The sequence below is a fragment of the Nicotiana tabacum genome, chromosome 6 (assembly GCF_000715075.1).
Source record: "Nicotiana tabacum cultivar K326 chromosome 6, ASM71507v2, whole genome shotgun sequence".
In the NCBI taxonomy this organism is placed as follows: Eukaryota; Viridiplantae; Streptophyta; class Magnoliopsida; order Solanales; family Solanaceae; genus Nicotiana; species Nicotiana tabacum.
In genome coordinates this window covers 114,324,008-114,336,454 of record NC_134085.1, presented here as the reverse complement: position 1 = coordinate 114,336,454, position 12,447 = coordinate 114,324,008, and the positions used below count along the sequence as shown (strand labels likewise).

Here is a 12,447-nt window from a genome sequence, read left to right as displayed (position 1 = left end):
GCAGTTTATATACAATTCAAATAGTATCAAAGCGGTAAAAAGCAGCATTTAACACATTAGGCCCAAACATGTAATTAAAACGAGATAATAAATAAAGGCAAAATATAACAATTATTCTAAGCTCGAATTCTTGAACTTTGAACCAGAGATTTTGGGTTCAATCCCCAGCAGAGTCGCCAGAGCTGTCACACCTCCTTTTTCTACCTCCAGAAGGGTATATGAGAGTTTTTCCAATTTAAGTGACAATCGAAACAGGATGGTTTATTTAAAATTCAGAGTCGCCACTTGGGATAATTTATGGTATCCCAAGTCACCGATTTAAAATCCCAAATCGAGGAAGATTGACTCTGTTTTACAGTCCGTGAAACGCAAAAATCCGGGTAAGAAATTCTGTTAACCCAGGAGAAGGTGTTAGGCATTCTCGGATTCTGTGGTATTAGCACGGCCGCTCAACTGTTAATATTTGCCTATTTATTTAATTTTAAAACATCTTTGAAACCTATGTGCATTTTATTCCTTTTAAACCACTTTTAATAATCCAATTGTTATACAACCAATTATTTGATTACACGTTGCGAATCATGTCACGGGAACCGTACCCAAAATCCACAACAAGTTTATTTTATCAACAAGATTAAATTGTGGGCGGGTCACATAAATGTACTCCGAATTTAGAAATTAAGCATCACAACTACATCACGGGAACCGTACCCGTAGCTATGACAATTTATTTAATTAAACATGCCTAAAACAAACTATGAGAGTTCATGGTATTTTTCTACACTAGTTAAGATATCGATGTGAGGGTCATAGACTAGGTGATTGGATGGCATGCCTCAAATTTATTAAAGGAAAAGCATTCAACTAGGTGAACTACAAATATTCATATTTAAAATTAATTTGAAATTAGAGATCACAACCACACCATGGGAACCATACCCGTAGTTGTGATGATTTAATTACGTACCTAAAGTAAACTATGGTGTTTATGAATATTAACGGCCTAAGCATGTTCCTAATGGTCCAGTTAAATAAGATAAAATGACAACGAAAAAATTTTTTAACCAAAGTCTATCATTCTGTTCGAACTCTCATGGGCTAAGTTCATTTAATCAGAAATGTGGCTAGGCCCAGTATTTGACAAAAGAAAATGGTTTTTGGGCAGGCCTAACAGTAGCCAGTAGCTTAGCACAAGGCAAAATGGCAACATTTACGTTTGCTAATGCTCAACAGTTTAAGAGGACACAGCACATTGTGAATGCCATAGCAGTATCAACAGAATATGCAGTAGAATAAGATTACAGCACCCGTAAATAACCAAAGAAAGCAACAGAAAACTAAAAGAGGACAAGAGCAAGATAAAGGGTGAGGGTTTAAAAAGTATGACAACAATTTTCATATTCAAGTACTTGTATAAAAATGATCTATATTAACACCAACATTTTATGAATATGTATTTTTTTTGACAACATTTAGCAAGTCAACCAAAATATCCCTTGGTTCTTTTTCTAGTTTCCAGTTTCCTCCCATAAACTAAAAATGTCAAATGTCCATTCTTTCACCGTTTCAGTCCAATAATTCAGTGGGAAATTTAACTTAAATAAAAAAACTTCCTTCATGCAAATCTATTCACCTTTATTTAAAAAAAAAACATAAAATTGTTTATTATGCAATCGTTTGTATAGTTGTAACTATAATGACTCCATATGTACAGAAACAAAATTACAAGTATTGCCTAAAATTAAAATGCAGCAATGAAATGGAACAAAGTCGACAACATTTTGTGTAGCATGCATCAGCTGTATCTCCCCAAGTTACACTTACAAAATGGAGTACAATATTATGAGCTTGATGTAACCATCATGGTAATGGAAAAACAAAAATAACAGAGAAAATGGAATCAGAAAATAGTAAAGAGGAAAGTTGGACGACCAGTGGCTTGCACATATTATATGGAAGAAGATTTCCTAGTTCATCTATGCAAAACCCTTGGCTTCTTCAAATTGGGCTATTTGATATAAAAGTTCTCACATAAAGACACTACAAATAATTAACACTTAAGAAACACAATGTATATCAAAATTAACTGAAGGATTTAGTCATATTTTAACTATTCATAATGAAAATACTCAAAGAAAACAGTATGAAGATTTTGGCTTGTTGAGAGCTCTTTTCAATAAGACACTAAAGCATAAGACACAGAAGTTTCCCAAAAACTTACCCGATTGAACAGAGAAAAGCTACAATAAGCCGAATGAAATCAGAAACAAACTCGAACGGAATTCAAAACGGTACCGGAATTTTGAACCCAAACACAAACTCCAACTTCAACCCAACTCCATTCTTGAGAATCAGAAATCAGAAAAATGCTGAGATTTTGATAATTTTTTATTTTTCTTTTGAAATAAAGTAAAACTCGAACAAAATCAAACTCAGACTATTTTTTATTTTTGTTTTCTGAAAAGTGCAATCTAAAATTGAGGAATCTGAAGAAAAGAAAACCAAGAACCCTAGAACTTTTTACCTCCCTCAATTTCCGAAAAAATCTCTGACCCCTTAACCAAGAAAATCCTTACTTTATATATAAACCTCCAATATTCTCGAACCTTCTATGCTTCCTTCCCAAGAAATCTCCCAAATATTCGCAAAATTCAAATCTGATTTTTTACCTCTTTTTGATGGAAAAACGAACAAATGGAGGGAGTTGATCCAATTTCACTCAATCCTACGCCTCCCATTTTTCATAATTTCCATCTAAAAGAGTAAAAATCCGAAAAAAAAACAAAGAGAGGGCATGTGAGGGAGAGGGAATCTGTCAGAAATGGTTAAGTCACGTTGGAGAGAGATGCAAGGAGGGACCGGCAGACTCGGCGAGTTGAAGCGCCCGATTTTGGGTATGATTTGGCGAGTTGAAGCGGGGCAGAAACGGGCTAGGAGATTGGCGCCGTTTCAGTGTTGTCTCTAGGGTTAGATGTGTTGTTTCGTTAGAGACAGGTTAGGTTTTAGATGGGGGAAATGGGGCAGGTCAAAAATGGGTCTGGTTTGGGCTGGGTAAGGGGTGTATTTGAGGTGGAATTTGGGCTTGACATCAAGTTTGGCCCAATTTTAATTTAAAGACCAACCTTTTCAATTTCCTCCTTCCTTTTATTTTTTTAATTAAATAAAAACCTAAATTAAATTCTTAATTTTAATTTAAATCGTAAAATCAAGCTAATTATCAAGATATAAAATTTATAAAAATTAGTTGCTCCTAGATTAAAAGAGAAAATTACTAATCTAAAATTAAAAAGCTAAAAATGTAAAAGTGAACCAATTTTTGTGATTTTCATCTTATAAGGCAATTAACTAACTTAATTAATCCTAAAAATGAAAACAAATCTTAATGCAATGCATAGTATTTTTTGGCATTTTCATGATTTTAGTAGAATTAAACGTGCACAAAAATGCAAACTATTAACAAAAAATCCTACAAAAATCCTATAAAATTGCAAACAATAGGGGAAAATATATTTCTTTAATTTTTAGGAGTATTTCACATTAGGCAAAAATCACGTGCTCACAGAACTCACAATTAATAAATAAAAAAACAATAAGGAGGGCAATCACTTCAATTCAGGCAAATAAGGGCCAAATAACAAGTAAGAGGTAAAAAAGAGCTAACAACATCGTATAGAGCATGTAGAGGTGAAACTAGCAAATAGGAAACTCAATCATATCATAACAACTTCCCACTTAGTGATCATAAGGACCTAAGAACCTTAAAAGGCAAATTTTCCACAAATAAGACCGGGCACGCACTCGTCACCTTGTGTGCACGGACTACAATTAGCATAGAGGACTCAAATCCTAAGGGGAAGTCCCCCCACAAGGTTAGGCAAGATACTTACCTCAAAGAAGACAAACTGATACTCAACAATGAACTTCTCGGGTGAAAAGACCTCCGGACGGCTCAAATCTAACCAAAATAACTTCAAAGCACAAATAAAACATATAAGAAACTATTCCGGATCATAAAACCTCAATCTTTATCAAATTCTAAAAATCATCGGTCCAAAAGTCGACCCCCCGATCCCGCACCTCGAACCCGACAAATTTACAAAAACCGAATATCCATTCCGATACGAGTTCATTCATATAAAAATTATCAAACTCCGATACCATTTCGTCCCTCAAATCATGATTTTTCATTTCAAAAATTTTCTTCAAAAACCAACATTTTCCTCAACTCAAAACACAATTTAGATGATAAAAATAAATATAAAATCATGGAATATAATCAATTCTAGGTGAAGAATACTTACCCAATTATTTTGCTTGAAAAACCCATGACGAATCGCCCAAAACAGAGCTCTAGAACTCCAAAAATGGTGAAAATGGCAAACCCTCGGAATAGAGTCTATTTATTATGCACAGGTCATAAAGCATCCCGAACGCGGAAGGATGCATGCGTTCGCGAAGAAGAAAAATGAAGGCTGCCAGGATGACCCTACGTGAACGCGAGCAAAGGGCCGTGAACGCAAAGAATAAGAAGCAGGAACCTACGCGAATGCGGGTAGAAGGATGCGAACGCGAAGAGTAAATGACCACCAGTGCCCAGCTCCTATTTTCTACTACGCGAAAACGATGGGACAAACGCGGATGCGAAGAAGGGAAAGGGTAGAACTTCGCGGATGCGAGAGGATTAATGCGAACGCGAAGAGGAAATGTTCCACCCTATAAATTAATACAACGCGAACGCGAGATCTAGGACGCGAACGCGATGAAGGATACTAGATAGCAGAACAACAGTTCAAAAATAGAAGGAAATGACCCGTAGCCCATCCGAAACGCCCCCGACGCCCCCGGGACCCCGTCTAAACCTACCAACAATTCTATAACCTAACACGGACTCACTCGATGCCTTAAATCATATCAAACAACGCCGAAAATGCAAATCGCTCCATGAATCGAACTATGAACTTCTAAATCTTCCAACTTTGAAAACTCGTGCCGAAACCAATCAAACCAACCCGGAATGACACTAAATTTTGCAGACAAGTCCCAAATGACATAACGGAGCTGTTCTTACTTCAGAATTGCATTCCAACCCCGATATCACAAAAGTCAACTATGGGTCAAACTTCTCCATTTTCCAAACTTCAACTTTTCCAACTTTCGCCAAAATGCCTCAAATTACCCTACGGGCCTCCAAATCCGAATCCACGCCTAAGTCCAAAATCACCATACAAAGCTGATAACATCATCTAAAACTCATTCCGTAGCTGTTTACTCAAAAGTCAAATTCCGGTTAAATTCTAACAGCTAAAGCTTCCAAAACTAGATTCCTTCTTCCAATTTGACTCTAAATCATCCGAAAATTGAATTCAGCCATGCACGCAAGTCGATACATATAATATGAAGCTGCTCGTGACTTCAAACTGCCGAACCGAATGCAAATGCTCAAAACGACCAGTCGGGTTGTTACAGAAATAGAGATACGAAGGTGCATCCTTAGTACAAAATTATTGAAATAAAGCACACGGGGAGGTATAGACTCTATGACCCATTTATTACTGCATAAAATGTGAAATAAGTATATTATGCACCTTATCTTTTGTGCAAGAATAGGTCTGCATGGTGGGTAGTGATAAAATCTAAGCTAGTGGGTAGAGTCGAAGTCGAGGTTGCATTGGATGTAGCGTACCAAAATGACATTTCAAGTGTTGAAATAGTAGTGGATGATGAATTAGCAGATGAATTGCAGGATAGCAACGGCCTATACAAAAAATTCGATCCTTCTGTCCTAAGATCAATTTTAATTGAGCATGGTGAGGAACATCAATGGAAAATGAAGACAAAGATTCAATTGATGAACATGAAACAAGCGAGGATGAAGATTTATATAATAAAAATGAAACAAGTGCTGAAGAAAATGAAAATGAAACAAGTGATGAGGAGTAAGCTATTTGTGTGTTTATGACTTGTTCTTTATTTAAATGTTATTCCTTAAATCATCGTAATATGTAATAAAATTACTTTAATATTATTAATGAGATCTTAGGGTTTTATGTTTATATTATTATATTTATTATGTATACTTTATATTTGTATTTGTTATATTAAATTATTTTATATGTAAATATTTTATATTCATTACACAGATGGCTTCTCGCGGTAAAGAAATAAAAAAAAATCTAAGAAGAAAAAATACACTTTACCTACTACAAGTCAGCTTCCTCTACCTATACCAAATATGAGCCTTCCTCCTATGCCTCATCGTGCTTCCATGCCAGCTTCACAGCCATCTGAATTTTTCAAAATCTCCCCCTCTAACTCGCTTCAGTATTACTCCATGCTTTCTCATGGTGGCTTAGCTTCGACCACCATATTTTATACCCACACCTCATTTTTTTAGTTTCTTTCTCGCGTGATCCTGCTAGTCAGTCGGTGGCTCACCACCGATTACATCCTCGAGCTATCATAGTAGCCAGTATGGTGGTTTATGTTTTGTGCCTCATACATCACCCACTCAATTATCATCTCCATCATCATCAACTCCAAGTATATCTAACTTGGATATTGAAGGCTCTTATGCACATGAATCCTAATCTACCAGTACTTCTACAGTTGCTGATATCGTGAGATAGTGTACTGCAAGGACTGTACAGGACGATTCTCTTCATCGGCTGATTATCGTTCCCTATGGAGACGTGTGAGTTTTTCTTCAATTTCCTTTTAAAATATTTCAATAAAATTTTGCATATAATGAATTTAATGAATGTTTATTTTATATGTTAAATTTAATGCGAGTTTTTGCCATCCTATCAGGCCACACATACGGTGACGGAAGCTATGAAGCCTTTTTTTCATGAGCCGTGAAATTCCTGGAGATAGATATCGTACCCAATCAGAATGAATATGTGACAACAATTTAAGGTAAGAATAAATTGTCATGACCCTAAACCCGGATCCGATTGTGATGTCGCCTATCGTGAAATAAGGCCAGCCGACACAACTCCCAATCCATTTTTTTTACAGTTATAATAATTCAATTTAAAACATAAACAGATGATAAATCCCAAAATGAAGTGAAATAGGACAACGCGGAAATAAACACAGCCCGACATCGGGGTGTCACTAGTCATGAGCATCTAACATAAGTCTAAGAATATGGAAAAGGACTACACAGTCTATTACAGAATCTAGTACAAGGGAAAATAAAGATAGGAGGGAGAAACACTGGGATGCAAACGCCGAGCAGCTACCCAGTGAACTCCGAATAGCCCGCTGGAAGAAATCAACCCTCGCTAGCAGGACCCGAGGCTCCTAAATCTGCACACAGGGTGTAGGGAGTAATGTGAGTATGCCAACTCAGTGAGTAATAAAAGTAAAGGTAGCTGAGCGATAAGAAAACACGTAAAACACAACAAAATGCTACAAAGAGGCATTATAAAATCAATGCAATAGAACAATGAAAACTTGTAAAAACACCTCAGTTCAGTAAAACCTCTTTAAAATATCTTTTAACAGTTAAACAAGTGAATGAAAAGCAGCGAGAAAAGATAAACACATAAAATCAGCCCCTCGGGCACAATATTAACAGAAATCATCCCCTCGGGAAATAACATCGAACAACATCAGCCCCTCGGGCTATATCACATATCACACTGGGTACACGCGCTCACTGGGGGTGTACAGACTTCGGGAGGGGCCCTTTACGGCCCAAGCACAATATCAAGATATCTCGTGGCATAATCAATAGGCTTTCGGCCTCATATCAAGCCACCTTGTGGCTTACAACTCATGCCCTCGACCTCATAATCATGAATCAGCTCATACCGCTGCGGCGCGCAGCCCGATCCCATAATAACCTCACAACACAGGCCATCGGCCCTATACAGTCAGAAATCTCTAAAAGCCACTTGGGCATAGTAAAACATGATGCTCAGCTCAAAATATCATTTAAGATGTCAAAATAGACTAAACATGGCTGAGTTATAAAAACAGTAGGACATATCATGACTGAGTACAAGTATAAAGTCAAAACAGTGAGGAAAAGTAGTAAAAATCGCCTAAGGGTCCAAAATAGTTGGCACGAGGCCCAAATATGGCATTCAGCCAAAAACATGATGATAGCAAACAGTTTTCAATCAAATGTGCAATTAAATAGTCATACGGGATGGACTAAGTCACAATCCCTAATGGTGCATGACCCCACGCTCGTCATCTAGCGCGTGCGTCACCTCAATATAGCACCGTGATGTGAAATTCGGGGTTTCATACCCTCAAAACAACATTTACATTTATTACTCACCTATATCCGATCCAAACTCTAGCCCGCGATGCCTTTGCCTCTCGAATCGGCCTCCGAATGCTCCAAATCTAACCAAAATCAGTGCACAACCATCAAAATATGCTAAGGGAATAAAGCCCATTCGAAAGAAATTGAATTACAACACAAATCCCGAAATTAGCCAAACCCGACCCCCGGGGCCACGTCTCAGAATCCGATAAAGATTACATCAATAGACTCTTTATCACTCCCCGAGTTCATTCATATCAAAAACACTAAAATCCAACCACAAATGACCCCTCAAATCCCTAATTTTAGGTCTATAATTACAAGTTCTAGTTCTTCAATATTTAGGCTTAAATTCTAAAAATTCCATGATTAATTAGGTAGAAATTACATTAGGATTGAGTATTAAGTCCATAAATCTTGCCTCCAAGTGTTCCCCCTTGATTCCTTCTTCAATCCTCTTCAAAAAGCTTCAAAATTGCCCAAAAATGGAGGAACTTAGGCTAAAAATTGCGGATATGGCCTTTTAAATCATTTTGCCCAGCTATTTCAAATCTTTCTTCACGAACACGGTCAAATCCTTGCATTCGCGAAGCACAAACTTAAGTTGACCAGAATTCCTCATATGCGAATGCTGCGACCCTTCGCGAGGTTACCTCAACAACTCAGACCATTGCGAATGCATCTGCTCTCTCGCGAACGCGAAGATTCCTGACTCCAACCCTTCGCAAACGTGGGACCTCCATCGTGAACACGAAGGTCTAACATCTAGCCTCTCATCCTAGCCCTTCATGAACGCGAGGGCCCACTCACGAACGTGAATGCCAAAAGTCTGCAATACTCACAGCAGATTTTCTGCAATTTTTCTCAACTTGAAGATAATTCTCTCCAATGAACATAATTCTCAAGAATGAAATGATAAGGAAAGAGGAGAGGAGAGGTGAAGAAAGAATTCCATGTAGAGGGGTAGAAGCTACAAAGCCTTACTTATGTGCGCCTCTCCTCAAACTCGTAACACTCCACTTGTCGCTACTTTCATTCAAATGATAATAGAATGTTCTAATTTTTTCGCTTTCAACAAATGTAACCACTTGTTAGTTGAACTAGCTAATTAACTGCTATATTGTCTGTCATTTTTTTTACGAAGGTCACAATCTGTATGTCTACAATTTTTCTCAATTTGAAATGATCCGTTTAACCACCCGAAACTTACCCGAGGCCGTTGGGACCTCAACCAAACATGTCAACCTATCCCATAACATCATTCAAACTTGTTCCAACCTTCGGAACGCTCAAAACAACATCAAAATACCAAATTTGCATCAGATTTAAGCCTAAGAATTGTAAAATCTTCCAAATTCCGCTTTCGATCAAATAGTCTATCAAGCCACATCCGAATGACCTGAAATTTTGCACACACATCCCAAATGACACAAGGGACCTACTGAAACTCCCAGCATTCCATTTTGAACCCTATATCAAAATCTCACCTATCAACCGGAAAATTCCAAAATCCCAATTTCGCCAATTCAAGCCTAAATCTACTCCGTACCTCCAAAACACATTCCGATCACGCTTCTAAGTCCCAAATCACCTCCCGAAGCTATCCAAACCATCAGAACTCACATCCGAGCCCTTTATCATATAATTCAATATCCGGTTGACTTTTTCAACTTAAGCTTACTCAAAAGAGACTAAGTATCTCAAACCATACCAAAACCTCTCCGAACCCGAGCCAACCAACCCGATAACATATAATACAGCTGAACAAGACAATAAGAAGTATAAATGGGAGAAATGGAGTGGTAACTCATGAAATGACCGACCGAGTCGTTACATAAATTAAATTTTATTAATACTTATCCTCATTCGTCTTGTATTATTTATTGATTTTGCAGGTTAGGTGCGTATGGCAGCCTGCACTTGAAAATCAGGTGAATGCTAACTTCGAGAAGAGAGTACAAAAATGGATAATAGATTCACATCATGTTGCTAGGAGGGGTGGCACCAAGCCTGAGCGGATATGTGTAGATATCTGGAATCAGCTCTTGAAGAAGTGGAACACCCCTGAGTGGAAGAAGAAGAGTGAACATGTAAAATTAAACAAAGCTTCTACTAAGGGTGGAGCGTTGCATACTAGAGGTTCTATCAGTTTTGCAGCCCATCGTTTGAGATTGGTAATTTCATTATAAAATATTCTTAGTTTTACAAGTATGGAATACACCCACACCCACACACATACATATGTCTAATTATTTTTTAATTTTCAGGAAAAAGAACGTAGGGGAGATGTGACTTATGCTAAGATGTTTGTGGAGACCCACAAGAAGAAGAAGAAGGACGACACAAGAGAAGGATGAGTCGAACCGCGTGCTTTAGAAACATTTCTATGATCACAACTCCAATACTATATTATTTTTTAGGATTATTTTATTTATATAACGTGCATTATTTTATTTCAGGACAAGTATCATAATGATCTTGATGCATGAAGACAAACTCAGCTTGAAGGAACTCAGCAGGCTCCGGAGGATATGACTGCAATTTGGACACAGGCGGCATATGGCGTGAATAAATGTATAGATATTATGTAATTATCTATTTTAGTATTAGTTTGAAAGTTGCGCGTTTTTTTCTTACTCCTTTTACTTTCTTTTTTTATTTATTTCTCATGAATATAAATAAAGGTCGAGTCTATGGAATTGGAGCACGACCATCCTCCAATCGTCCAATAATATTATTCGCTGGTGCATCAGTTTCCCGAGAAGACATGGAAGCTACACATCAAAGAATGGATCAAATGTCGCAAGAATGGGACGCAACTCAGGCTTTGATCCAAAAATTATTAAAAAGAAAAGCAAGAAAGGCAGTCAAGCTGCAATGGAGTCTGAGTCTGAGGAGGAGACTGAGTCTTACTAGGTTTAACTATTTGAATGTGCATGTAATATTTTAGAGTTGAAGTTAGGGACATGTTTAATTTACGAAATTGAGTTAATATTTTGATAATTGGTTGATCAAAATGAATGTTGTTTGATTAGTTGGTTGGATTGTTATAAATATTACTGTTTGTTTTATAGTAAATATTGGAGTTGAATTGTTATACTAGGTGTTCGGTTGGTTGTTTTATTTGGCAGGTGATGTAATTAATAATACAACAGAATTCTGCTAATTATTTTTCCAGATTTGGGACTGATATGCGACCGAATCAATCGCAAATTTCACCAGAAATTACCCAGATTGCGATTGATTCGGTCGCAAATTGAGAATTTCTGAATTTTTTAATTAATTTATACTCAATATGTACGATTGTTTCGGTCAGAATATTCAATTAAAAATTAACTTTATTATTTAATTTCCGACTGAATCGGTTGAAAAAATTAATTTTAATTTTAATTTTAGTTTTGATTAACAACCGAATCAGTCACAAATTTACTGACCAATTCGGCAACAATCACTTAAATTCAAATGCGTCCTTTATTTTTCAGTTTGCGACCAAATCCGTCGGAAATTTTCGACTGATTCGGTCGCAAATATTTTGCGACCACGTATTTTCTGATCGACCTTTTTCGGTCGGGAATCCGTCAGAAAAATATGATTTTTGGACGATTTTCGACTGATTTGACGGTCGAAAATTAGCGTTTTATAGTAGTGGTTGGGCCGAAATATTCCTTAATTTTGTGCTCCAAATTCAAAAGAAATCGGTTAAGGAAATTAATCCAAATAGGACTTGATTTTCTTAAATTCACACGTTTTTCCTTCCATACAAGTGTTTTTATAAACTGAATTCTTGTTGAACATGTATTCTTCTAGCTGATACAATACTTATAGCCTACGAAATCAAATCCTTCCATAAATAATATTGTCGAAGAATCATACTTGCGTTAGGAATCATTTTGCAGCTCTTGATCAATGATATAGAGAGGAACTTGGTTCTTCGCTGTCTGTTTGACAAGTTGTCGATATGTTTATTAGTACAATAGATATCTTCAAGGGACCTAGTTCATCAGTAACTGTTTGTTAATCATCAAAATTAATTTCACTAGAGCTCAACAGATTTCCCCTTTTGATAATGATAAACCTATGTACATCTCAACATAAGAACCAAATTAACCATCAACACTTTCTTGCATAATCCCTTTGAACACATTTAACTTTATCAGTTTCGAAAT

At 36.8% G+C, this 12,447-nt stretch overlaps 1 protein-coding gene across 1 annotated transcript; it reads left to right on the top strand.

Moving 5' to 3' along the window:
- The first annotated feature begins 1,200 nt into the window (after positions 1-1,200).
- LOC142181997 (uncharacterized) lies at positions 1,201-10,638 on the top strand. Its single transcript, XM_075255757.1, has 3 exons — positions 1,201-1,287; positions 10,177-10,455; positions 10,549-10,638. Exons 1-3 carry the CDS (start codon positions 1,201-1,203, stop codon positions 10,636-10,638), a joined length of 456 nt encoding a protein of 151 aa, XP_075111858.1.
- Positions 10,639-12,447: the final 1,809 nt, after the last annotated feature.